The sequence below is a fragment of the Thermobia domestica genome, chromosome 18 (genome assembly GCF_964235325.1).
Source record: "Thermobia domestica chromosome 18, izTheDome1.hap1.1, whole genome shotgun sequence".
Lineage (NCBI taxonomy): Eukaryota > Metazoa > Arthropoda > Insecta > Zygentoma > Lepismatidae > Thermobia > Thermobia domestica.
In genome coordinates, this window is record NC_137471.1 from 84,408,169 (window position 1) to 84,432,718 (window position 24,550).

At 36.2% G+C, this 24,550-nt stretch overlaps 3 protein-coding genes across 3 annotated transcripts; all 3 read right to left on the bottom strand.

Annotated features, from left to right (window-relative positions):
* Positions 1–18,893: 18,893 nt before the first annotated feature.
* LOC145675148 (uncharacterized) lies at positions 18,894–19,853 on the bottom strand. Its single transcript, XM_081745518.1, has one exon. It carries the CDS (start codon positions 19,851–19,853, stop codon positions 18,894–18,896), a length of 960 nt encoding a protein of 319 aa, XP_081601644.1.
* Positions 19,854–20,352: 499 nt separating this feature from the next.
* LOC145675149 (uncharacterized) lies at positions 20,353–22,356 on the bottom strand. Its single transcript, XM_081745519.1, has one exon. It carries the CDS (start codon positions 22,354–22,356, stop codon positions 20,353–20,355), a length of 2,004 nt encoding a protein of 667 aa, XP_081601645.1.
* Positions 22,357–22,396: 40 nt separating this feature from the next.
* On the bottom strand, positions 22,397–24,046 carry LOC145675150 (uncharacterized). Its single transcript, XM_081745520.1, has one exon. It carries the CDS (start codon positions 24,044–24,046, stop codon positions 22,397–22,399), a length of 1,650 nt encoding a protein of 549 aa, XP_081601646.1.
* Positions 24,047–24,550: the final 504 nt, after the last annotated feature.

Below are 24,550 nucleotides of genomic sequence, written 5' to 3' on the forward strand. Positions count from 1 at the left end.
CTTCAGCCTAAGGGAGACGGATGATTGAGGCATGTGAATGATGATGGAAGAATTGGTGGAATGAGAAAATGAGAGGAAATGGGACTATACTCCGAGAAAACCCATGATCACGAAGTTGTCCACCACAAAATTTGAACAATGAATTTGGCTCAATATAATTGAATCACCCTCTATATTTCTATACCCGTATTCATATATTTTTAAAAGTTAGATCTCTTCTTCAATTTTAAAGATCCATACCAGCATTTTCGTTTGCATCTAGCTTCACTTTTGAGTAAAGCCGGATTATCTAGTACACAATGGTTAACATTTACAAATTCGAACAAAATTTCAGATTATCACAATTTTTCGTGAACAAAATAAAATTAAATTAAAAAACTAGCTTTCTTCAAACAATTTTGACAAACAAATCTTACTAAAAAGTGAAAAATAAAATTAAAAAATAAAAAAACCATTCTTTTTCTTATAAAAATGATTATAAACAAAATAAAATCAATTGTACTCAAAAGCAGAAATAATCCAGCTTAATAAAAAAAAGAAAAATCGACGTATCTCAAATCGATCGAGACTGAAAACCAATTTCGATTCAACATGGCCAGAATGTAGTCCTATTTATTAATAGTAGGTTACTTGTTACTTGTTGTTGTACTTGACTTAAATTTTATAAATTCGAAAAAAGAAAGAAATGTAGTTGGTAACTGGTCATTTACTTTTGTTCAAATGGCAATGGAGTTAGCTAATACGAGATATATTCCAAAAGTACGTGCCGTTTTGTTCTAAAGTCCACTTTCGTGTGTGTGTGTGTGTGTAATTTCAGGAAAGCAACTGTGGCGTTCGAGACCTCCATCCTTTGTCTCTAAGCAGTGCAGATTTTGTTTACTAGGTGGCAGCAGTTGAGTTTCCGTGCCTGAACGAGTAAGACATGTTTCTGATACTGCCCGGCGACATGGAATTTTCGGTTGAAGAGCACCGGAAAAACGACCCGCTCGGGAGAGTAATACTCCCGGAAGTACGTTTTCTCGCGCGCTACTCTAGCCAGCTGTTTTACGCGCTATCCTAGTCAGTTGTTTTAAGTTGGTCACAATATCTATATCATTTAGTACAAGGGGAACAAAACGAGTCTTATATCATGGAGTACAAGGGCAACAAAACGAGCCCTGCGAGGCTTCTAACCCGTTCCTACTACTACTACTACTTATCTGAACAAAAGTAAGTAAATCACAGTTTTGAGTATTATTTTCGTATTATTTTAATTTAAAAAGTGTTATAAAAATGTAAAAAAAAAAAAAAAATGTTAAAAAAGCTTTCCTCGGGCCGGGTTTGAACTCGCGCCAAAAGAGACTTTCGTTATTAGCATATAGCGCTAGCCCACTCGGCCACGAGGACCGACAAGACCAATCGTCTGAATTCTGCTATTTGAACGTGGGAAGACATAGATAACTCCAACCAATCAGAAGTGTGTTTTCCGTTCCTACTTCCGGGAGCATTACTCTCCTGAGCTAGTCCTACGGAAAATTGTGAAACTCCTCACCGCAGCTGGCCTTGTGTAGCCAATATTCAATTTCACAGTGCTGTTGCAGAAAACACTGTTAGGAAGTGGGTGCGTGAGTTCAAGGAAAGGTGAATAGTGTGAAAGATGAAGATCTGGACGTCCAAAAACAGCATTAACTGACGCTAACACTACACTGCAGTAGTGTTGAAAATTTCATCATAGGAGCAGGGGCGGATCCAGGACGGATTTCTGGGGAGGCGGTGGGTTGTAATACTACTACTTAGGGTATCGGGTTATTTTCTCAAGTACGTTTTCCTCAAGTCGAGAAAATGTGGGACATTTCCTCAAGTGCCTTATCTTGAGATTGATCATGAACTAGAAATCCAAGACAGAGATACAAATCTTGGCCAACAACCAGAATGGGGGGATATGATTTCTATGCGTGATAAAATAAATACAATATTGCCACTGGTTGGTTAGAAAATATTTTACTATTAAATTTTAAGAATGAAGGTCTTTTATATCAAAGGACATCTGAATATTCCTAAACAATATAGACTACACAAGCTTTCAATGTAGAATTCAATCATAGCAGTTTCCACGTTTTCAGTATCCCATTTGAATTACGAAGGCATCTGAACCATTCAAAACAAAAGTTTCTTTAAATACACAATAAATAATCACAGGCGATATTGTTTTAAATAAACTGTCCTATACGCACGATTGCCTTAGTAAATCATATTAGTTTCTTGGATTGTGTATAACATAATTCGAATAAGCTGATTGAAGAAAACTATAGTAAATTCTCCAGTATTGAAAGCAAAACAATATGGTAATACACAGTGGTCGAGGTGAGACGATATACGGTGGTATGCCATACCGCCTCTGGTTTTACAGTAATGAGGACACACCGTCTCTGGTTTTTTAGTTACCAAGACAATATTTAAATGACCAGAGGCGGTTTGGCACTCAACAGGTATGCTGAGTCAAAATCATAATAAAACATACCGCCTCTTTTTTTTTTTTTCACTTCGAACACTGGTAATACAGATCTCGATAAAATTGAGTCACACTATTATTTTTAAAAACATTTATCATTGTTTTGACCAAATAATGTACATGCATCACAAGATTTTTTAGTCTAGTTGACAGAACGAGATACAGGATAGATTTCCTGTAAATAAAACCCTAGGATTGCTACCCATAAATTATATTATTATATGTTTAATAATAATGTTATGACCTCATAAATTTATCGTGTTATGCTTAGCACCTAAATATACCATATCAAAATTCTTACTATTCTATTTCTTAGTGCTTCCCATGTTCTAGATTAGTGCTATTTAACCGGGGGTACGCGTACCCCTGGGGATACGCGAAGATGTTTCTGGGGGTACGTAATGCTGCCTCTGGGGGTCTGCTGAAAATGTCCGTTGACAGTTCACTGCAAATGAAATTGGATAACTTGTCAATTTGTGACTTTTGTATTTATGTTCGAAAAGAGTAAAATGAAATTAGTGACAGTGCTATTTGACAACTTCTTCCATTCCATCAACATGTGTGTGTGAACAGTGTTTCTCTGCATTAACATAAATAAAAATGAGTCAGAGAAATTGCTTGAATCCAGAATCCGCTCTGATTCTCGCACTCTCGAAGATTCGACCAAGAATAGAGTAGTTGGCGTTCCGGAAACAAGCTCAGTTATCTCATTAACAGGTTAGGTCTAAAGTTACTTTTAGTTTTTGAATTTTTAACATTGTCTTCAGTGTACGAATTATCAGGGAGGATGAGGCGAAAATCCTCTTCAGTAGAACTGGATGTCCCCCCTGTACTTTTAAATTTCTCATGTTAATTTTTTCGGATGTGCACTTATCCCCCTATAAATAGTGTTTTGATTGGCCCACAGATTGTCATTTTGTTGGGTCTCTCTTTGTCCTCCTTTTTAATCAACAAAACGTGTATTAAGTTTAATAACTTCATTTTGATTTAATTTCTCTTAAACAGCTTCAGGAGTACATAATTGAATGGCGAATTGTGTCTAGGGGTACCCGAGAAAAAAGGTTGAATAGCACGGTTTTGGATCACTATGTTCTATACAGCATAATAATGCCTTATTTTAGATTTATTTGACACACACTCATAGTCAACGTCTTGCGAATAAAATCAGAAAAATAAACACACTGCTGAACAATACTGCACTTATTTAATATAAAAACACATTTACACGTGACGTTTCGATCTTCTAGCCAAGATCCTCATCAGACGTACACTCTAAAGAACAGTGTACGTCTGATGAGGATCTTGGCTAGAAGATCGAAACGTCACGTGTAAATGTGTTTTTATATTAAATAAGTGCAGTCTTGTTCAGCAGTGTGTTTATTTTTCTAGATTTATTTAAAAATGTAGAATATCATCAATTCTACGTTGAATGGCTTTTAAAAGAAAACTGTTAATCTCACTAGAATTTGTCATGTTTTCAAATGATGAAAATAAATTTAAATAAATAAATAGGTATTATGGTACTTTTGGGGTACTACACAACTGTAAGTTCCCGACAGTTACAGCTTTAAATTACTGAAGACATAAGCGATTTTAATAATAAAAATAATGTTTCTTGTAAGTGCAAGGTTTTAAGCGCTCAAGGAAACTTATTTACTTTCAGTTCAAGATACAACCGGAAAGTCTTTTCACTTTGAAAGATTAACAAGTAAAAGAAAATTTGGGGAAAAGCCAGCCAGGAAGGTATCATCGTGTTAAGACTGAGAAAATTAGCCTGCCTAATCAGGATATACAGACTTGAAATTTGAATCCAAGATCTCACGATTGAAAAGAGCAGCGCAAACTGTTTACCTCACACTTTTTTAACTTGATCTTATACAGAACTACTAGTAAGCTTACGTGTCAACAGAAAGTTTGACCAATGAACTAAAGTTTGAATTAAAATAGATCATTTCCTTCAAAAGTGATAATAATATTTAATTTATTCAACAAAGATTGGAGGAACATGGTTCCAACAGTGTCAATAGAAACTCGGCAATTGATTAATGTAACTTCTCATTGTCCGTGTGACTTGTTCCATATCACAATACTTTACCCAGCACTTTTAGATTTAAGGGATTTAAAGAATAAATCCGTGTAGTGATTCTGCCTTGAGATTTGTTTCTAAAGAACAGTTCAATGAATTCATTGTAAAACAGACATTTCATACTCTGCAGACATAGCTTACGTTCATTTTCAGTTGGATTAATATTATAAAACAAGTAACATTATATGCAATTTTGTTCGATAAAGTATGATTTTATTTGACACCCTGCAACCCTAGTTATTAGCAACAGCTCAAATAGCCAGCAACGAAGTACCACCCCTCTTCTTTCTTGTATTAGTTAAGAATTTCAGAAGTTGTTCTCCTTCTTTTGGTTAATGATCGTCAGATTAAGAAGAAAGATAAGCACTTGAGGAAATGACACCTTTCTGGAAAGTTGGGGAAATAGACAGTTGAGGAAATAACCCTATTTCACTACTTAGAGCTACTTTTAAGAGCCCCAAACTCTGGGATGGGTTTTATTTATATATAAAATAAGAAAGTTTCGTCTTCTTGGGGGGCGATTGCCCGATCGCCCTCCCGTGCATCCGCCCCTGCATAGAAGGTAGGGTAGCAGAAAACGAATGATGGGTTTTAGAAATCGTGGGGAAGAAAAGAACAATTTTTAGATATTATTGAGAAAAGGAAGATAAACTGATTGGGACATTGGTTAAGAAGGAACGTGAAAGATGTGCTAGAGAGTATGGTAGAACGAAAGAGAAGGAGGGGCGAAGGAGCCAACAATTAATGGACGATATCAAAACAGAAAAGTCGTAAGTGAAGGCGAAGAGGTTAGCAGAATACTATGGAGCATGGAAGCTTCTCGTTGCGGCAAGTGACCTGCCAATAATGACAGAATACCTATGATGATAAATTATGCAAATGATAACAGATTTTTGTTATAGGAAATAAAAGAGGATAATTAATAATAATAATAATAATAATAATAATAATAATAATAATAATAATAATAATAATAATAATAATAATAATAATAATAATAGGAAATAAACTTAATACTTTTCTCATTTTAATTTATTGTAGCTGATAAAGGTTGAACTTGGTACAGAATATAAATTTCAAATTCTTCATGTATAAGGGAAATTTCTTTTGTAATTTTCCTCCAGTTTTACTTCCATGTATTTTTAATTATTCACCATTTTAGACGTAACAAAAATTAGGCGAAATAAGGATTCTTTTTCACCTAAAATGGTAGACACAAATCTTATCTTTTCATCTGTCATAACTCAGAGAAGTAATTGGCTAGGCGAAACGATGCAACATTCATTTAAAATAAAACGCTGTTTGAATGTCAGAGCCTTAATAAAACTAGGTAGAGCGAGAGAATGCTTTTTCTAGTAAAAGTTACAATTTCTATACAAATTAATGCAAATTAGTTCGTAACTAATTTTAAATATTTCATCTAATTGTTTTATAGCCTTAAACAAAATTTAAAAGGCGATAAATGTTTTTGCTATTACATACAAAAATGGCCCTAAGAAAATTTTTTTTCGGTAAGTACAGAATAACTAGGTACCGCGCAAGAGAATACGAATCGACACCTTTCCGTGCAGCATTAGGGTCTAATTAGAAAAAGTCGTGCTTTACGTAAAAGGAAGTCCTTATATAAGTGCAGTGGTCCTTCCAAACAAGGAGTAACTAATACAATACTTTCCTCATTACATCAACTGTAATCCATTAGCTGAATATTACATGAATAAATATGAATAAATTGCTTCATACATAAACGAAAAAAATTACTTTTGCATGTACGTATATACAAATTAGTTACGTCTAAAGGCAACAATATTTGCTGAATTCGTCTGAACATGCGAAACAGACATTGCGTCTGCCTTTAAGGTCTGTTATTTATATTTAAGTAAAGCACCGGAATGACTGCACGCAATAAGTGCATATAACACACAAAAGGTTGCTCTCCATTGATTTTAATTATTTCCCTTATCAGCATTATTCTTTTTATTATTATTGTTGTTATTATTCGTGAAATTTGTTGCTTTATTGCCTATAAAGATTCTTACTTGACAAATCTGCAGAGTCGTATGGTTCTCAACAACCCATTTGGGCATTTGTAAGTACCTTAGTGGTCGTTCACGAAATTAACGATGTCTCAAATTAAATTCATTACAGTTTCTTAAGTTTTTATTACAGTATTTTACATTTCAATATTTATTTAAATTAATCTATTTAAATTAATTGCAAATATGTAAGGTATGACAATAAAGTAGCAAGACTGATGCTGATACTTGATTATATTCTTCTTTTGCAGAACATGTAAGATTTGGAGAAGAGCGAGTCTTCTCCCTAATAAACATTGGTCATTGGAGACACCCTTGTTTTTTCGTCATGGTTTCTAAGACTATCTGTGCCTCATTCAACAAAGACACCCTGGTTTCCATTGTTAAGGATTCCCCGGTACCTCTGCCCTAGTCAACGAAGACATTCTGGTTTCAATTGTCATGGATTCTTAGGGTATATGTAACACAATTTTTGAAGAAAACCTGGTCCTCATTGCATGGATTATCAGAGTGTCTCTAACCCGGTCATTGAAGATACTCTGAGTCCTATTGTCATGGACTCTAAAGTATCCCTACCCTAGTCAATGAAGAAACTGGCTCCAATTATCATGGATTCTTAGAGTATCCCGATCATCAAAGACAACCTGGTTCCCCTTTGTCATGGATTTTTAGAGTACTCGTATTTGTGTACTGGTCATTTAAGAAAACCTGGTTTCTAATGTCTTAGTTTATCTATGTCCCGGTCATCGAAAACACCCTAGTTTCCATTGTAATAGATTCGTGAAGTGTCATCGACGATAAGCTTATTATCATTGACATGAATTTGTAAAGTGTCTGTGCCCAGCCATCGAAGACAACCTGGTTCTCGTTGTCACATATTTTAAGAGCATCTGTGAATCAATCACCGATGACACTATAGTTCCCATTGTAGCAGATTCTTAGAGCATCTGTGCCTCAATCATTGAAGACCCCTAGTTCCTATTATACCATATTATTTGAGAATCTGTGCCTCAATCATAGAAGACACCCGTTTCCATTGTAACATATTTTTAGAGTATCTGTGTCTCAATCACCGAAGACACTTTAGTTCCCATTGTAACAGATTCTTAGATCATCTGTACCTCAATTATCGAAGACACCCTAGTTCCCATTGTAACATATTCTTAGAGCATCTGTGTCTCAAACATCGAAGACACTTTAGTTCCCATTGTAACAGATTCTTAGATCATCTGTGCCTCAATCATCGAAGACACCCTAATTCCTATTGTAACTGATTCTTAGAGCGTCTGTGCCTCAATCATCGAAGGCACCCTAGTACCTATTGTAACTGATTCTTAGAGCATCTGTGCCTCAATCATCGAAGACACCCTAGTTCCCATTGTATCAGATTCTTAGATCATCTGTACCTCAATTATCGAAGACACCCTAGTTCCCATTGTATCAGATTCTTAGAGCATCTGTGCCTCAATCATCGAAGACACCCTAGTTCCCATTGTAATATATTCTTAGATCATCTGTGTCTCAAACATCGAAGACACTTTAGTTCCCATTGTAACAGATTCTTAGATCATCTGTGTCTCAAACATCGAAGACACCCTAGTTCCGATTGTAACAGATTCTTAGATCATCTGTGTCTCAAACATCGAAGACACCCTAGTTCCGATTGTAACAGATTCTTAGATCATCTTTGTCTCAAACATCGAAGACACCCTAGTTCCGATTGTAACAGATTCTTAGATCATCTGTACCTCAATCATCGAAGACACTCTAGTTCCCATTGTAACAGATTCTTAGATCATCTGTGCCTGAATCATCGAAGACACCCTAGTTCCTATTATAACTGATTCTTAGAGCATCTGTGCCTCAATCATCGAAGACACCCTAGTTCCCATTGTATCAGATTCTTAGATCATCTGTACCTCAATCATCGAAGACACCCTAGTTCCCATTGTATCAGATTCTTAGAGCATGTGTGCCTCAATCATCGAAGACACCCTAGTTCCCATTGTAACAGATTCTTAGATCATCTGTGTCTCAAACATCGAAGACACTTTAGTTCCCATTGTAACAGACTCTTAGATCATCTGTGCCTCAATCATCGAAGACACCCTAGTTCCTATTGTAACTGATTCTTAGAGCATCTGTGCCTCAATCATCGAAGACACCCTAGTTCCCATTGTAACATATTCTTAGAGCATCTGTGTCTCAAACATCGAAGACACTTTAGTTCTCATTGTAACAGATTCTTAGATCATCTGTGCCTCAATCATCGAAGACATCCTAATTTCCATTGTAACATATTCTTAGAACATCTGTGTCTCAATCATCGAAGACACTTTAGTTCCCATTGTAACAAATTCTTAGATCATCTGTGCCTCAATCATCGAAGACACCCTAGTTCCGATTGTAACAGATTCTTAGAGCATCTGTGCCTCGGTCATCGAGGACACTCTAATTCTTATTGTAACAGATTCTTAGAGCATATGTGCCTCAATCATCGAGGACAACCTTATTACCATTGTCACGGATTCTTACATGGAACAAAAGGCTGATATTAAGTCTATCAATGCCAGATTTATTTCGCAAATTTATCTCGAGATAGAGGGTAACCCTCGTTTTAATCTTATAATAGAACCACTGTGTTTTCTTGTCTACTTCACCTCACACATCTAACACATAACTTACAGTACAAATATCTCAGATCAACCGAGACTGTTTCAACAGCGATGTCAAGGGTTTTTTACAAGAACTTTCGTATCGCACCAGAAACACAAATGTGAAAAATAGAGCCAAGTTCTTGTATATTTATCACTTTGTTGGGCCAGGTAATGAATAGAGATATGGAACTATGCCAAGTTCTATTGAAATTAGGAAATTAGAATATTAAATTTGCTACTTTAGTAGTGCTGAGTACTACTTTCCAGGCAAAAGCCTCTCGATTTCTCGATTTTCACATTTCAATAGAACTTCGCATCGTTTCAGAACAGTTACACAGACGCTTTCAATTCTGTCACAAATAATATAAAGAAGAGTTTGAACTATGATGAATTTCAAACTGATTTTTTAAATACTACTAGTCAATAAGTTCGTGGACTGGACGCAGAGTGGCGCTAGTGATATACTACAGCTGATAAATATCCTGGAGGAAGCTGTGGAAGTTGATCTCTCTATCCATCAAGAACGAGGTCTGTGCATAGAGTGTAAACAGACATACTGTTTCTGTTGTGAAAGGAATTAATTGCGCCACGTGGGACTTAGATAATGTCGCAGTTTGAGCAACGAGCGAACATCAACTTCTGCCAAAAACTAGGTAAATGCGCTGCAGTAACATTGCAGATGATCAGGTACAGCTCACAGATGACGAGAATAACCCTAAAACAGGGGGAAGCGGGAAAAGGTCAACGACACGGTCAAGTCAATTTTCGGTTTTTGAGGTGTGGTCTATACTTAGATGTCGTCTGCTACTACGGGTAGTTATCTGTGTGCTATTCCGTGGTGTCATTTGAAATCCCCGTGCGAAAAGTGGGCAAACCCATACCTACGTCACACTACTTCTGCTAGGGTTCTTCTCGTCATCTGTGAGCTGTAACTGTAGAGTGACAACGCTCTGGGTCGCAGTGCAGTGTTTAAGTGGAACAAACGGTTTACGGAGGAGAGGAACAGTTTAGAGGATTATGAACCAGTAGGTAGGCAAACAACAGTCCAAACAGAACGCAAGATCGAAGAGGATGCAATGGTTGTGCGCGTTAACCGTTCCCAGTCAGTAGATGACATCGTAGTAGCAGTACGGATCAGCCATAGTACATACGCACAACATTCTGACGGATGTTGCATATCGCCCAGCACCGTGTCCCACGCATTCTGACACAAGACCAACGATCAGAATTGCTGATACTGATGGAATGTTCCTTAACCGGATAATAAGAGGAGATGAAACATAGTGTCTCCTGTACGATCCACAACTAACGAGGCAAGCAGCCACCTGGAAATCGCCATCATCTCCAAAACGTTAAAACCCGAGACAAGATAGATCAAAAGAGGAAATGACGCTTGAACTATTTTGAAGGTCAGTGTGGATCTGTGTAATTTTCTGTGTGTGTCAGGACGTTCACATTGAGCACAACAACCATGAGTTCTACTGGTTGCCTATATTCTGGATACCAATCCACGAATTTATTGACTGTACTAGTATGATAGAAAAATCTGAAGCAATGCCATGTTCTATGGAAATCCGGAAATCGGACAATCAAATTTGCAACTTTAATTCGAAAAACAAGTTCTATAAAGTATCGTCCCGAAAGGCTTTTATCTGGCAAGTAGTTTTCAGCACTAAAGTAGCAAATTTCATATTTCAATTTCCAAATTTTAATAGAACTTTGGATTTCCATTCTTTTTCTGGTCCATCAGAGTTTACAAAAGAAGACAAATTTATTTTACACAGCTATGTTTTGGTGAGACATCACTACTTTTTGAAAAGCATTTTCTAAAGCGACAGATAAATAGTTACTTAGTGTTTTAAATAGTGGTAGTGATCAATATTCAACTTTTATTTTTTTCTGTCAAGCTCCAATTTTTTTTTCGTTTATAGGAAGTATCTTAAAAGGTTTCATGGTTTCCATTGACAGCAATTTAGCTACACAATATTCAATTTTAATGCACCTGTCCTCTATTATTATTCTTGAACTGGTCAACATTTTTATAAGTGTTATGCTTTTTTATACCAAATACTTGCATTTGTGTGCAATTTCATGTGCTTTGTTTAAAGGAGATATCCTACTGTATGTAATTAAATTAATATTCCTATGTGACTCAGATATGAAAATTCTCATGTTTAGAAGAAGGATATTATACCTTTATAATCTCTTCCCAAGCGATTTATAGGTGACATAATATGTGATTTTGCCCCTGCCCTTAAATCCCTCATCTTAGATAAGGAAATTTGGAGTTTTTGGATTTTTTTCACTTCACTTACAAGCCATATCTTTTATTTCTGTTAAACTTCAAGTGTAGATGTTTGCAAGAAGTACCCTGTATATCTTTTACCATTTTCAAGAAAGGACATAATAATATGTAATTTTTCACTTTTGCTCCTAAGTTTCCTCCATAGAGGAAAAAAAAAATGTTTTCGGACTCTCGTTCTTTACTTGTACCACAAAACTAACATTTGTGTCAAATTTAAAATTTACATGTCTACAGGAAGTATTAAATTTTTCAATCGTTGTCTTTAAGTGATATACAAAATGTAGGATTAGCCTCTCCCACATGAAGGGGGAAATTTCGAGTTTTTGGATTTATTTCCACTACAAATAATAATTTAGAAAATAATTAAGGCAATTTTAATAATGTATTTTAAGTGAAGAAAATGAGTATTTTTTGAAAAATTAAAGTTTTTTTTCTTCTCAATTTTCCGCCCCACCCAATTCTAAGAAAATGGCAAGGATGGTGTCCAGAAATTATGGTAAGCTCAGCTCTAATCTTTGTTGACAGACGGAGCCGCGGTGGCTCAGTGGTAGAGCGTTCACCTCTGTTTCTTGGGGTTCCGGGTTCGATCCCAGCCCCCACCAAGTGAACTTTGTGGTGGTTAAATACCGTGTGCGTGGGTTTTCTCGAGGTTCTACTGTTTCCTCCCACTTTCTTCATTCCACCATTTTTAGTCATTACTCATCATCACCGTCTCTTTTAGCCTTGGGACGTAAAACTCAAACATTTCATTTCATTTTTTTATTGACAGACGTGCAAATCATTCTACTAAGTGTCTGTGTGTAATATATTTTGTAAGTCTAATAAATAAAGAATAAATAAACTTTTATCATCTCTCTTTGGTCTTCATTCTACTCATAGCCAATAACCTCTTTCCCCTTATGTAATTATTCACTTATTTCCCTTTCCCACAAAAAAAAAGTCTGACAAAAAAGCAAATATTTTATCTGTTGGTTAAAACAAAACTATACCAATTAATAAACGAAGAGAAAAAAAAACGAAAAGAAAATGCATTTCGTGTTGTTTTTGTCTACATTGATGAAAATTTACATATCACAGCCCAGTAGTGCGTGATGCGAATTATTCATACTTATTTCGAAACTCAGTAACCTTACTGCTTCCTGATTACGTTGATTTGAGTAACATGTTTTTTTTTTTTTTTTTTTTTTTTCGTAGAAGTCACGGAAATTGATAATTACGATTTGCTTATTCCTGTTTTTTCTTCTTATTTTGTTTCCTATTATTGTAATTATTTTGATATTTCTAGTACCGACGGCGTCAAGCATGATATAATAACCTTGTTTGGGTTGTTTAACCTCACTGATTGTTTTACGACATAAAAAAAGCATTTTGACACAAACAATGAAACAATAGAAATCAAACCACATAAACATAAGCAAAAAAAAAAAAAAAAAAAAAAACTTTTTGAACACGTATGAGAAATATAGAACAATGGAATTAGTTTGAAGTTAAAGTTCCTCTTAATTTGTGTTGACAGATACTGGAGATGAAACTAAAGATCTAGGGGCAGATCACATTTGTCATCTATATGATACACCTGTATCTTTAAAATTTGGAGGAGGAGCAACTGTGGAATTTTAGGGGAAATCATTCCCCCATAACATCTCTGGTAATATTACTCATAATACGGCACAATACGGAACGAAAAATAAGTTTTTTTTCCTATTATTACGTAAATTTTATGCAAAACTAGTCTCATCTCAATTCTTCAAGAATTCCTTCTCGAGAAGTTCTTCCCGCCTTGTCTCAAAATGATTTTTCGTCTGATTTTGAAAATGTACGAGGAGGGATCAAAAATAATGTCTCCTGCATCATAAGAAATGTATTAAAGAACATTTAACAGCAAAAGGTATTACAGATCATAGGCTGAACTGTCCTATACAAAAACCTACCACCATATTCTCTACATTTGCACCATCGTCCAATCCAAGGATCAGAACCGTTTTGGGACAATTCAAGGGTTTGGTTCTTGACCCATGATTTTAAAGCTGTTTTAACACAAACTTTCTGATATCCAAAGTCAGCAATTATTTCTTGGACAGAGGCATACTAGATGTTCAATGTATTAGTAACATTCTGAACTGTAATGCACCTGTCTCTTCGAAACAATTCATCAGCATGTTCTCGATTTGCATCTGTGACTGATGTTGTGTGCCAGTCGCTTTCAATTTATCTGAAATTTCAATTTCTCTTTTCGAAGCTTCTTCACAGAACGCCACAAATTGCTGATGTCCATTACAGAGTCCCCATAAACATTTTTTCAAGCAATTATGGATTTCCTTACGTGAACAACCTTCTTTGGCCGGAAATTCAATGACGATTCTTTCTTTTAGTTTTAGATCCATGGTTCTAATCAGTCAATCTGAAAAAGAAAATACTATATTAGTAGAATAAGGTTACCTCTATAATATCATTCATAAATATTCAGTAACTGTAATAGAAATAAAATTATAGCGAGGCATTACTTTTTGATCCACACTCATATGCACAAGATTTATTCCCTAATTATTTTCTTAATTTCACCTAGAAGCTATCAGAATTTTTCTGAGTCACGAGAGGTCAACGAAGGATGCAATATAATAATATTTAAACTATATTTATTGTCCGAACAAATTGTGTAATGACTTGCTTACATATCTTTTAAACGTTGATAAGGACTCGTTGTCTTCGTACAATTAGTTTATCGATAGGAGTTTTGACTTAATTTAATTTGATTTTCACTTTAGCAGCGAGGCTATATGAAAAACGTGAACCTACAGCTTAACATGGAATTGGAACCACATGAGCTTCCGCCGGGAATCGAACCCGAGTCTCGCACGACAAAGGTGCGTACGCTAACCGCTTAGCCACAAGAGAGCTTGATTTATAGTTTTATATTAAATGCATTATCTACTCCTAAAACAGTATTTGAGAAGTAAAAGACTTGGATGAACTAGTGTAACTCACGGGACTCATGAAACTTCTCCTTTTGTCTCAAAAGCGACACTAGAAATCTCAAGTTTCTCGTTTCGTCCTGAATAATAAAAAAAAAAAGTTCTCGTCTCGTTTTCAAGACGGAAACTGTGACGAGGCTAGAACCTAGTCTCGTGGGCAATACTAGAGACGAGACTCTCGTCTCGAAAATATATCCTGTCTCGCTTTGTCCCAAATTCCTTAACAAACGCTGGTATTCCTAGCAGGCGCTATTCAGTTATTTTTAGTAAACCCATTGTGTCGTTTGGTATATTTGAAGCGTACATAGAAGACGACTGATTTTATCAATCTATAAGTAGTATTAATAATACAGGGAATAAAATACAGGGATGTGAATAGGGGATAAAACCAAGGATAGCAACGGCTAAAGAATTCTTTAGGAAGAAAGGTTAGTATTTCATATAGATCGTTAAGACTAATATTTACAGTAAAGATTCATCAAATGAGAGAGAGTAGTATTGTATTGTACGAAGCAGGTATGTGGACTAGAGACCTGCACGGGCTGAATTTTTACGGCCCGAGCCCAATCCAGCTCGAATGTACCTAGGCTCGGCCCAGCCCGGGCCCGAAAGGTTTTGGAGATTTTCGGCCCGAGCCCGGCCCGGCCCGATAAGTTTTTTTTTTAAATTCTTGGCCCAAGCCCATCCCGGGCCCGATAAACTTTAAAATTTCATTTTGTAACATTTTTCACGGGCACACTTCTTCAACGTTTGCCTTTATTCTAATTATCGTCTAACGAAAGTCAATAATTATTAAAGAATTGCAATTAATCGTCCCCAACCCGGCCCGACCTGAAGAGAAATTAGTGTCGGCCCGCCCAAGCTTGGCCCGTGCAGTTCTCTAATGTGGACATTACAGATAAAAGATACGGCCTACCGCACCAAACTTTCTCGCTCTAATATTTTAAACTACATCCTGTTACGCTGCTGTTGTTAATGGAACATTTAAATATAGCTATATATATATATATATATATATATATATATATATATATATATATATATATATATATATATATATATATATACGAACAAAATGAAATGAAATCTTTAAGTTTTACGTCCCACGGTTATGCCGGTTAGGCTAAAGGAGACGGTGATAATGAGAGATGAGTGAAATGGTGGAATGAAGAAAGTGGAAGGAAGCGGGAGTACCCCGAGAAAACCCACGAGCACGGTGTTTGTCCACCACAAAGTTCACTTGGCGGGGGCTGGGATCGAACCCGGGACCCCAAGCACCAGAGGTGAACGCTCTACCACTGAGCCACCGCGCCCCCGTATACGAACAAAAGTATATGGCATTTTTGAAAAACTTTGTTTGAAGAAAACACATTCCAAGAGTAAATTGTGCCTTGTGGATATTTTCTTAAGAAGTAGAAGGACCAGACTCAATTACGACCGGACTGATTGGACCAATTGTTTCCAATAGAGCCCCATGCCTAAGGGATTAATGCGCTAGAGAGTAATCTATGCTTGGCTTGTCAAGTACACACGAGAACGCATAACAATATATTATTTTCTTGACAATCTCAGTGACTCTAGCATCTGGAAAAAGGGTTCAAAACTGATCAAAACTTAGTTGGGGTCATTAATTGAACAAGAACGCTAGATCAATTGGACATTTTTGTGCATTGAATCTGAAATTAGCAGGAGCTTGAACTTAAAAACCAAAATTCTAAAAGAATATGCAGGGAAAAAATTGAAATAAAAAGAAATTACAAAATGATTCAAATTTTCCTTTTGAAAATCTAAAATTGCTTGAAATTGTGTCAAAAAATCCAATCCTAATAACACATTTCCTTATTTCTAATAATACTCTCTACGGTATCATTTAATTAAACTTTAAGGTTTATCGATTACGAGGGTTTCATATGTTAACAGTTTTCCCCTTGGATACATTAATAAATATTATGAGTTTATTATTATATTTTATTACAATTAGTGTGCATAATATATATCCCTATAAGAACACAAGCTTCTAATGTATATACAATAACGAACTGTTCGACGTCTATGTTCTTTCAGATTTGACATTTCTGTTTGCAAGATCCCTTGTTCCCAATGTCGCACTCACACGGAGTAACTTCGCTTTATATATCCTCATTTTCTTAATTACAAGCGAAAGAAGGAATGAGCTCTCAGAGATGAACTGATGCAATAGAAAAGACGGGGTATGGAGTAGGGAAAAGCTTAAGCTTTCTATATTTACTCTGCTTGCAAGACAGTCTGTTAATTTCAGAGTTGCCAGTAGAAGAGAATAAATAAATATTTTGTGTAAAGAAGAAAGCATGTTATGATATCGTATGTTCTTAGAGGAATATTGGCAACTAACAGTACAATGTGTATATTTGGCCTTGACATGCAAATATTTAATCAGTATCTTAATAAAAATATATCGTGTTACATTACAAAATAAAAGTTTGCTTTCGTTATTGGAGCTTTATTGTTATTGAAAACAGCATATTTTAAGAAAGAGAGAAGCTATCTAATTTCCTTCTTTTGTTATAGCACAAGGTGATCTTGGTTACATTGCAGTAATGTTTGTCCAACATGTTGTGGTGCTTTTTATTTTATTAAGAGACATATTGGCTTTGAGCCATACTACAAGCCACTACGTCTATATAGTATTGAACGGTTATTATTCTGCCAGGAAAGACGAAAAGTAATTGTAAAATACACCTAAATTTTCTGAAAAATGATAGAAGTAGATTATATATATATATATATATATATATATATATATATATATATATATATATATATATATATATATATATATATATATATATATATATATATCAGTGGTGCCCCCCTTATGTCCATGACGCACCCCCCCAATTGTCTATCCGTAGGTGTTCTTCCATGAAAAACATCTTCTTTTCGATTAATTTTTACACCCCCTCAAACATATTTATATGGATTTTTAATCCCCCCCCAAATATTTCAATGACACAGTTTGCGTCATAGCCCCCCCTTTGTGGGCACCCCTATATATATAAGAGAAAGTATAGTAGATACATATAAGAGAAAGAGTACACATGAAGTGCAAGGTCAAATTTTCATGTATATCAATCGTTTCTCTGCTAAATAAGTATAATTTTATTGAGAAGTGTTTATGAATGCTTGTTGAGTTATGAATTTGGGGGAGGGGATCTGGACCCGTGGAGCCACTATGAGTGCGCTCATGACTTGTACTATTAGGATGTACTACTTGTAAAAACTTTCGAGAAACACATATTTTTTTCCGGTAATTTTTCAAATCTCGATTCTGGCAACACTGAATAGTACCATCAAATTGATATTGTGTGTTAGCGCAGAAAAAAAAAAAAAGTAACGAAAAATAAAAGCGCACCCTGGCTTCTGTTGTCATATTAGGGAGATGTGTTTGTGTACAATCTAGGCTCAACTTTTCAAATGAAAACTTACCGGTAATCTCTTTTGGGTTTGAAAGGTGCGGACATGCAGGGAATTAACATATCAAGTTGCTATACTTCGGGCTCGAATGTAAAGGCAAACACTTGGCTATATTTATTTGAAATTAAAAAAATAATAATAATAATAATAATAATTTGAGGTTTATATAAAATTCTACAATATTATTAAGACTTAACACTTATAGGAACACATGTTCATTATAACGTAAAGGCACACATGCGATCATTTTGACCGTGTAATGCATTTTTAATGTTTTTAAACCTATTTTACTATTTAAAAACATCGTAAAGCAATAAAAAAGATTAAAGAACATCTAAATAAACAAACAAAAATTATTAGACATGATTGATAATGGTCGTTGTAATCCTTGTGTAGGCGCTGGTTTCTTAATAATTCTTCGATGTTGCTTTGAGACTGTTCAATATATTTGCATTTTATAACACACAAGATTATATGAATTCAAAAAATACAAACAAAGTTGCTAGATGAACATTATTATATGTAGATTAATGCGATATTAACACAATACACGTAGCTATCGTTGCTTTCTTGGTGTCACGTTTTTACACACACACACACTCTCGCCCCTGCTGGGGAGAAAAAGTATTAGTTTTTATGTTGCTGCCTCTTCGTTTACTTACTGGCGTTAGTTTTTATTGAGAAGAACGCTCAGTTCTGAACATACCGCCCGCCTTGAAGGAATTCCTTCAACAAATCTATGAATGATTAATTTGGTTCATGAACTTAATATACACAACAATAGATAACACAAGTTATGAATGAATGATATAAACATAAACAGAATAATGCACACACAACACAACACTACGAATCACACAATGCACACACAACACACTATGAATAACACCAACACATTAACTCTCCTTAGGAAGCGGGCACAATTGACGAATAGATCTTGTTGTTGTACCTCTGGTAGTTTTCACTGTCGCCACTCGTACTATTCCGTCCTTCCCAGGAAACAATTGCACAATACGTCCAGTTTTCCATTTTAGAGGTGGAATGTTATCTTCTTTGATGAGCACTAAATCACCTTCCAGAAGGTTGGGGAATTTTCTTCTCCACTTGGATCGTTCTAGAAGACTTGATAGATACTCCTTTGACCATCTGGACCAAAATTGCTGATGAAGTTGTTGTATGTATTGCCATCTCGAAAGTCTGTTGACAGGAATATTTTTCAAGTTAGGTTCTGACATGGTAGTGAGTGCGTCGCCTATTAGGAAATGACCAGGTGTTAAAGGATGTAGGTCGTTTGGATCATTTGATAATGGTGTTAGGGGTCTAGAGTTTAAGCAAGCCTCAATCAGTGTCAAAACAGTGTTCATCTCTTCGTAGGTGAGTGAAGCATTTCCCACGACTCTCTTTAAATGATATTTGAGAGATTTAATTGATGATTCCCATAAGCCTCCGAAGTTTGGTGATCTTGCTGGAATAAAAACCCACGTGATGTTATCAGCTGCTAGAAAATTATGCAATTTTTCTTTATGGTGTTCTGATTCAAATAAAGTCTTCAATTCTTGTAGTTCCCTTTTTGCACCAACGAAGTTACTTGCATTGTCAGAATACAGTTTAGTGCATTTTCCTCGACGAGCCATGAATCGCTTTAATGCTCCAATAAACGCCTCTGTAGTTAGATCACTAACGAGTTCAATGTGAACCGCCTTAGTCGCAAAACACACGAAAAGTGCTATATATGCCTTATGGAGTTTGGCTCCCCTTCGGTTACTCGATTTAAGGTAAATGGGCCCACAGTAATCAACGCCGCTGTGAAGAAATGGTCTTGTTGGGTGAACTCTGTCAGCTGGTAGATCTCTCATCATCTGTTTACCATCTTTAGGATTGTTTCTGAAACATGTGACACACTGATGCACAACTTGACAAACCAAGTTTCGTCCACGTATTGGCCAATATGATTGTCGCAAAGATGATAACAATAATTCTTCTTATGTTCTTCTTGGGCAATTAACTTTGTCAAGTTGCAGTTAGCTGGAAGTACAATAGGATGTTTCTGTCCTTCAGTAAGATCTGCTGCATTTAATCTTCCTCCGACTCTGATGATTTGCCTCTCATCCAAGTATGGGTTCAAATTTCTCAGTTGACCTTGGTTGTCGACTTCCTTTCCTGATCTCCATGCATTTAATTCCTTGTGAAATGCTTGTTGCTGTGATAGTTTAATAAGACATTCGAGTGCTTCATGTAATTCACTTACTGTAAGATGCCCATGCTGTCTGTCACAATTAGATCTTCTCATGTTGTGTGTGAATCGTAGACAATAAGCAGTTACACGTTGCAATCTTCTTAATGATGAATATCTGTCTAAGAGTTGACACGGTGTTGTAGAAACATTACTGCTGTATTCTTTTGTCGCTCGGGAACATCGCTTAGGTCACAAACATCTTCCCTCGTCTGTAAGTCTAATTTCTCAGATAGCCAGGAAGGCCCATGCCACCATAATTCATTTTCAAGAATCTCTGACGGTGTTAATCCTCTCGATATATGATCTGCTGGATTCTCCTCTGTTCTGATGTGTCTCCATTCATAGTTACAAGTCAATTGCTGAATTTCCGCCACACGATTTGCAACATACGTCTTCCATTGAGAACAAGGTCCTCTTATCCATGCTAATACAATGGTGGAATCTGACCATAAAACAACCTTATCGATCTTGCAATGTAATGCTTGTATTACTTTCTGAGTTAGCTGTGCAAGTAACAAAGCTGCACAAAGTTCTAGGCGAGGAATAGTTGTCTTCTTCAAAGGTGCTACTCGAGATTTTGAACATAGTAAGTTTGCTGTGAATTTTCCATTTTTTGTGCTAGATGTTACATATATACAAGCTCCATATCCATTCTGAGATCCGTCGCAAAATCCGTGAATTTCTACCTGCGATTGTGTTTCTTGAATAACCTTCCGCTGAACATGTAGTGATTCCAAATCTTGAAGTTGCTGCTCAAAAGTTTCCCACTCTGAATGCAATGGGGCTGGAACCTTTTCATCCCAATTCAATTTTAATTCCCACAAACGTTGCAGAAATATTTTTGCCTTAAGAATAACTGGTCCTATTAATCCTAAGGGATCAAATATGCTCGCTACTGTAGCAAGAATAGTCCTCTTCGTGATTTGTTGAGGGTTGTTTCTTGGTTTGACAGAGAAAGAAAATGTGTCTTTAATGGGATTCCACAACAATCCTAAACTTCTTGTGATGCAATCATCATTTGGTTGAATGGTAAAATTTGATTCTTGAAGTTCACTGGGTAATTTTGAAAGCAGTGAAGTGTCGTTGCTACACCATTTTCTCAAACAAAAACCACCTCTTTGCAAAAGAGTTGTGAGTTGATCTTGTAATTCATGTAGTTCCTTCTTCGTGTTTGTCCCTGTTTGAAGATCATCAATATAGAAATCCCTCATTACAACTTCTGCTGCCTTAGGGAAATTCTTCTTCTCTTCTATGGCTAGTTGCTGAAGACATCTAGTGGCTAGGAAAGGAGCTGCTGCAGTACCATATGTTACAGTTTTGAGTCGATATATCTTTATTGCTTCTTGAGGGTTTTCTCTCCACACTATTTTCTGGTAGTTTGCATCTGAATCATGTACCCTAATGTTGCGATACATCTTCTCTATATCAGCTGTCATGACGTATTGATGTTGCCTGAATCTTGCTGTTATGGAAAATAATTCTTCTTGGATTGTAGGCCCGACCCTCATCGTGTCATTTAATGAAAGTCCAGAAGTTGTTTTGCACGATGCATCAAATACAACCCTGAGTTTGGTAGTAGTACTGGTCTCCTTCATAACGCAATGATGGGGAAGATAGTAGTCTGGCATCATTGTATCGCTCTCTGCTCTAGTTATTTCTTCCATATGGCCCAAATCTTCGTACTCTTTCATGAACGCTATATATGCCCTTTTTTTCTCAGGATCCTTCATAAGCCTTTTTTCCATTGAATAAAGTCTTCTTGTTGCAATCTCCTTGGATTTACCAAGATTCCCCACATTTTCTTTAAAGGGAAGTCTGACGATGAATCTCCCAGTCTCGTCTCTCCGGTGTGTTTCTTTGAAATGTCTCTCACATTCTGCCTGCTCTTGACTTAATGGATGTTTCGTTGAACATTCTTCTATCGTCCAGAACCTTTGTAATTGCTCGTGTATTTTTTCTATTGTGGAGAGGTGACACACATTTGTCGAAATGTGTGGTTGATTGTCTATTTTTCCAGCTACAATCCAGCCAAACAATGTTTTGTGCAAGGTTGGATACCCTGCCTTGAGTTTTATTTGCCCTTCACAAAGTAGATCAAAGAATACTTCCGCCCCCAATAACATGTCAATACGCTGTGGTATGTTGAAGCTAGGATCTGCTAATTCAATGTTGGAAGGTATTTCCCACTTGCGGCAATATGATGAAGTCTAATGTGGCTGAATAATGGTTATGTCTTGACTTAATTGTAGCCTGAACGCTATGGCATGACCTTGTATTAGCATTACCTATACCATTTATGTGTACAACGCTATTACTCTTTGTTAGTCCCAATAATTGAACCATTCTATTTGTTAGAAAATTGGACTGAGAAGCACAATCGAGAAGTGTTCGACACATTTGAAAATTACCCTGTTTATCTTTAACAAATACTACAGCTGTGGATAGCATAATGCTTGGTGGTCTCCTAAGATTCTGCGGTACACTGTTTGTAGAACGAATATAATTACCTTCACATTCCTGCTCGAGAGATGTGGTCGCAGCGAGCGTGTTTTGACCTTGACCTATTTCCCTTTCATCTTGTGGTTCATTCGCTCTAGTGGGCGATGGACAACGCGAGTAGTGCAGTAATGTGTTATGCTTTTTATTGCATATTTTACAATTACCTGATAAGCACTCATTTGCCTTATGCGCTCGTTTGAGACAATTTATACACAAAGAAAGACGTTTAACTTCTTTAATTCTATCTCCTATAGATTTTCTCAAGAATGATTGGCATTGAAATAATTTGTGGGAGCCTTTACAGCTGGGACATGCATTGTTGTGGGAATACGTTACGTGTGCTGTCGTTGAGTAAGAACTCTTTTTGCCTGCCTTATTTGTTTGTTGATATTTGTTATTTGGAACTGAGGGTGTCTCTTTAGGTCTACCCTTATTATCAACTGCGTCTAAAACTTGGCAACGCTGTTGTAAAAATTGTGTCAGCTTTGACATGCTCGGTAATTCATTCGTTGATTGTGTTTTTTCCCACTCCTTATGTGTTGTATTGTCTAGTTTGGTCGCAATCAAATAAATAAGTAATGCATCCCAGCTTTCTGTCGGTTGACCTAATGATTTTAAAGCCCTCAAATGTTTTACTGTGCTGTCTAAAAGAGATTTAAGCGAAACAGCCGACTCACATTCCACCATTGGCATTTCAAATAAAGCTTTGACGTGTTTGTTAACAATATACTTTTTGTTTTCAAAACGTTCTTTGAGTAAAGTCCATGCTACATCATAGTTTTCAGAAGAAATTTCCAAGGCTTGTATTACTTCAAGCGCCTCCCCACGTAGAGAAGAGCGTAAATAATGAAACCTTTGCACTGGCTGCAATGTGCTATTGTTATGTATTAATGCCTGAAACGTGTCATAGAACGACAACCACTCATCGTAGCTTCCAGAAAAGGTCGGAAGGTTTATCACCGGCAACCTAACTGATGGATTAGAATTGCTTGCTTCATTGTTTTCATCTTTCTTTGCACTGGAGCTGTGTTGATTTATGAACACTTCCGTCTTAGCTGCTAAATCAAAATAAGTACTTTCGAATTGCTCTCTTTCTTGCGTTTCCTGATCAATTTCTGATGAACCCTGTAACATTTCTATTTCGGATTGTATTGCATCAAATTCATCATAGCACTGTTTTATTTTCTCGTAACGTAACACTAACTGCGTAATATTCTGATCTTCTGTAAAGCTATCTACAAAAGGCTTAAAACGAGTGAGTTTGGCCTTAATTTGACCTCTCTTGAAAACTAATTCTTTCATTCTGTCCGTCATGCTTCACTCAAATTAAATACACTTTTAGCACTTCCGTTCTAAATGAGGCTTTGCTATTACAGGCTTATTTTGTACAAGTGATACAAGGATAATATTATATTAAAATATGCACTCACTACCTACCTTGTTAACTGCACTGTTGAATCCTGATCCGGCGTGGATGGACCATTTGGTCGTTGTAATCCTTGTGTAGGCGCTGGTTTCTTAATAATTCTTCGATGTTGCTTTGAGACTGTTCAATATATTTGCATTTTATAACACACAAGATTATATGAATTCAAAAAATACAAACAAAGTTGCTAGATGAACATTATTATATGTAGATTAATGCGATATTAACACAATACACGTAGCTATCGTTGCTTTCTTGGTGTCACGTTTTTACACACACACACTCTCGCCCCTGCTGGGGAGAAAAAGTATTAGTTTTTATGTTGCTGCCTCTTCGTTTACTTACTGGCGTTAGTTTTTATTGAGAAGAACGCTCAGTTCTGAACAGATAAT

Excerpts from the sequence above, each read along its gene's own strand:
- LOC145675148 (XM_081745518.1), bottom strand. The coding sequence starts at position 19,853 with ATGAGAGATCTACCAGCTGACAGAGTTCACCCAACAAGACCATTTCTT.
- LOC145675149 (XM_081745519.1), bottom strand. The coding sequence starts at position 22,356 with ATGTTATTGGGGGCGGAAGTATTCTTTGATCTACTTTGTGAAGGGCAA.
- LOC145675150 (XM_081745520.1), bottom strand. The coding sequence starts at position 24,046 with ATGACGGACAGAATGAAAGAATTAGTTTTCAAGAGAGGTCAAATTAAG.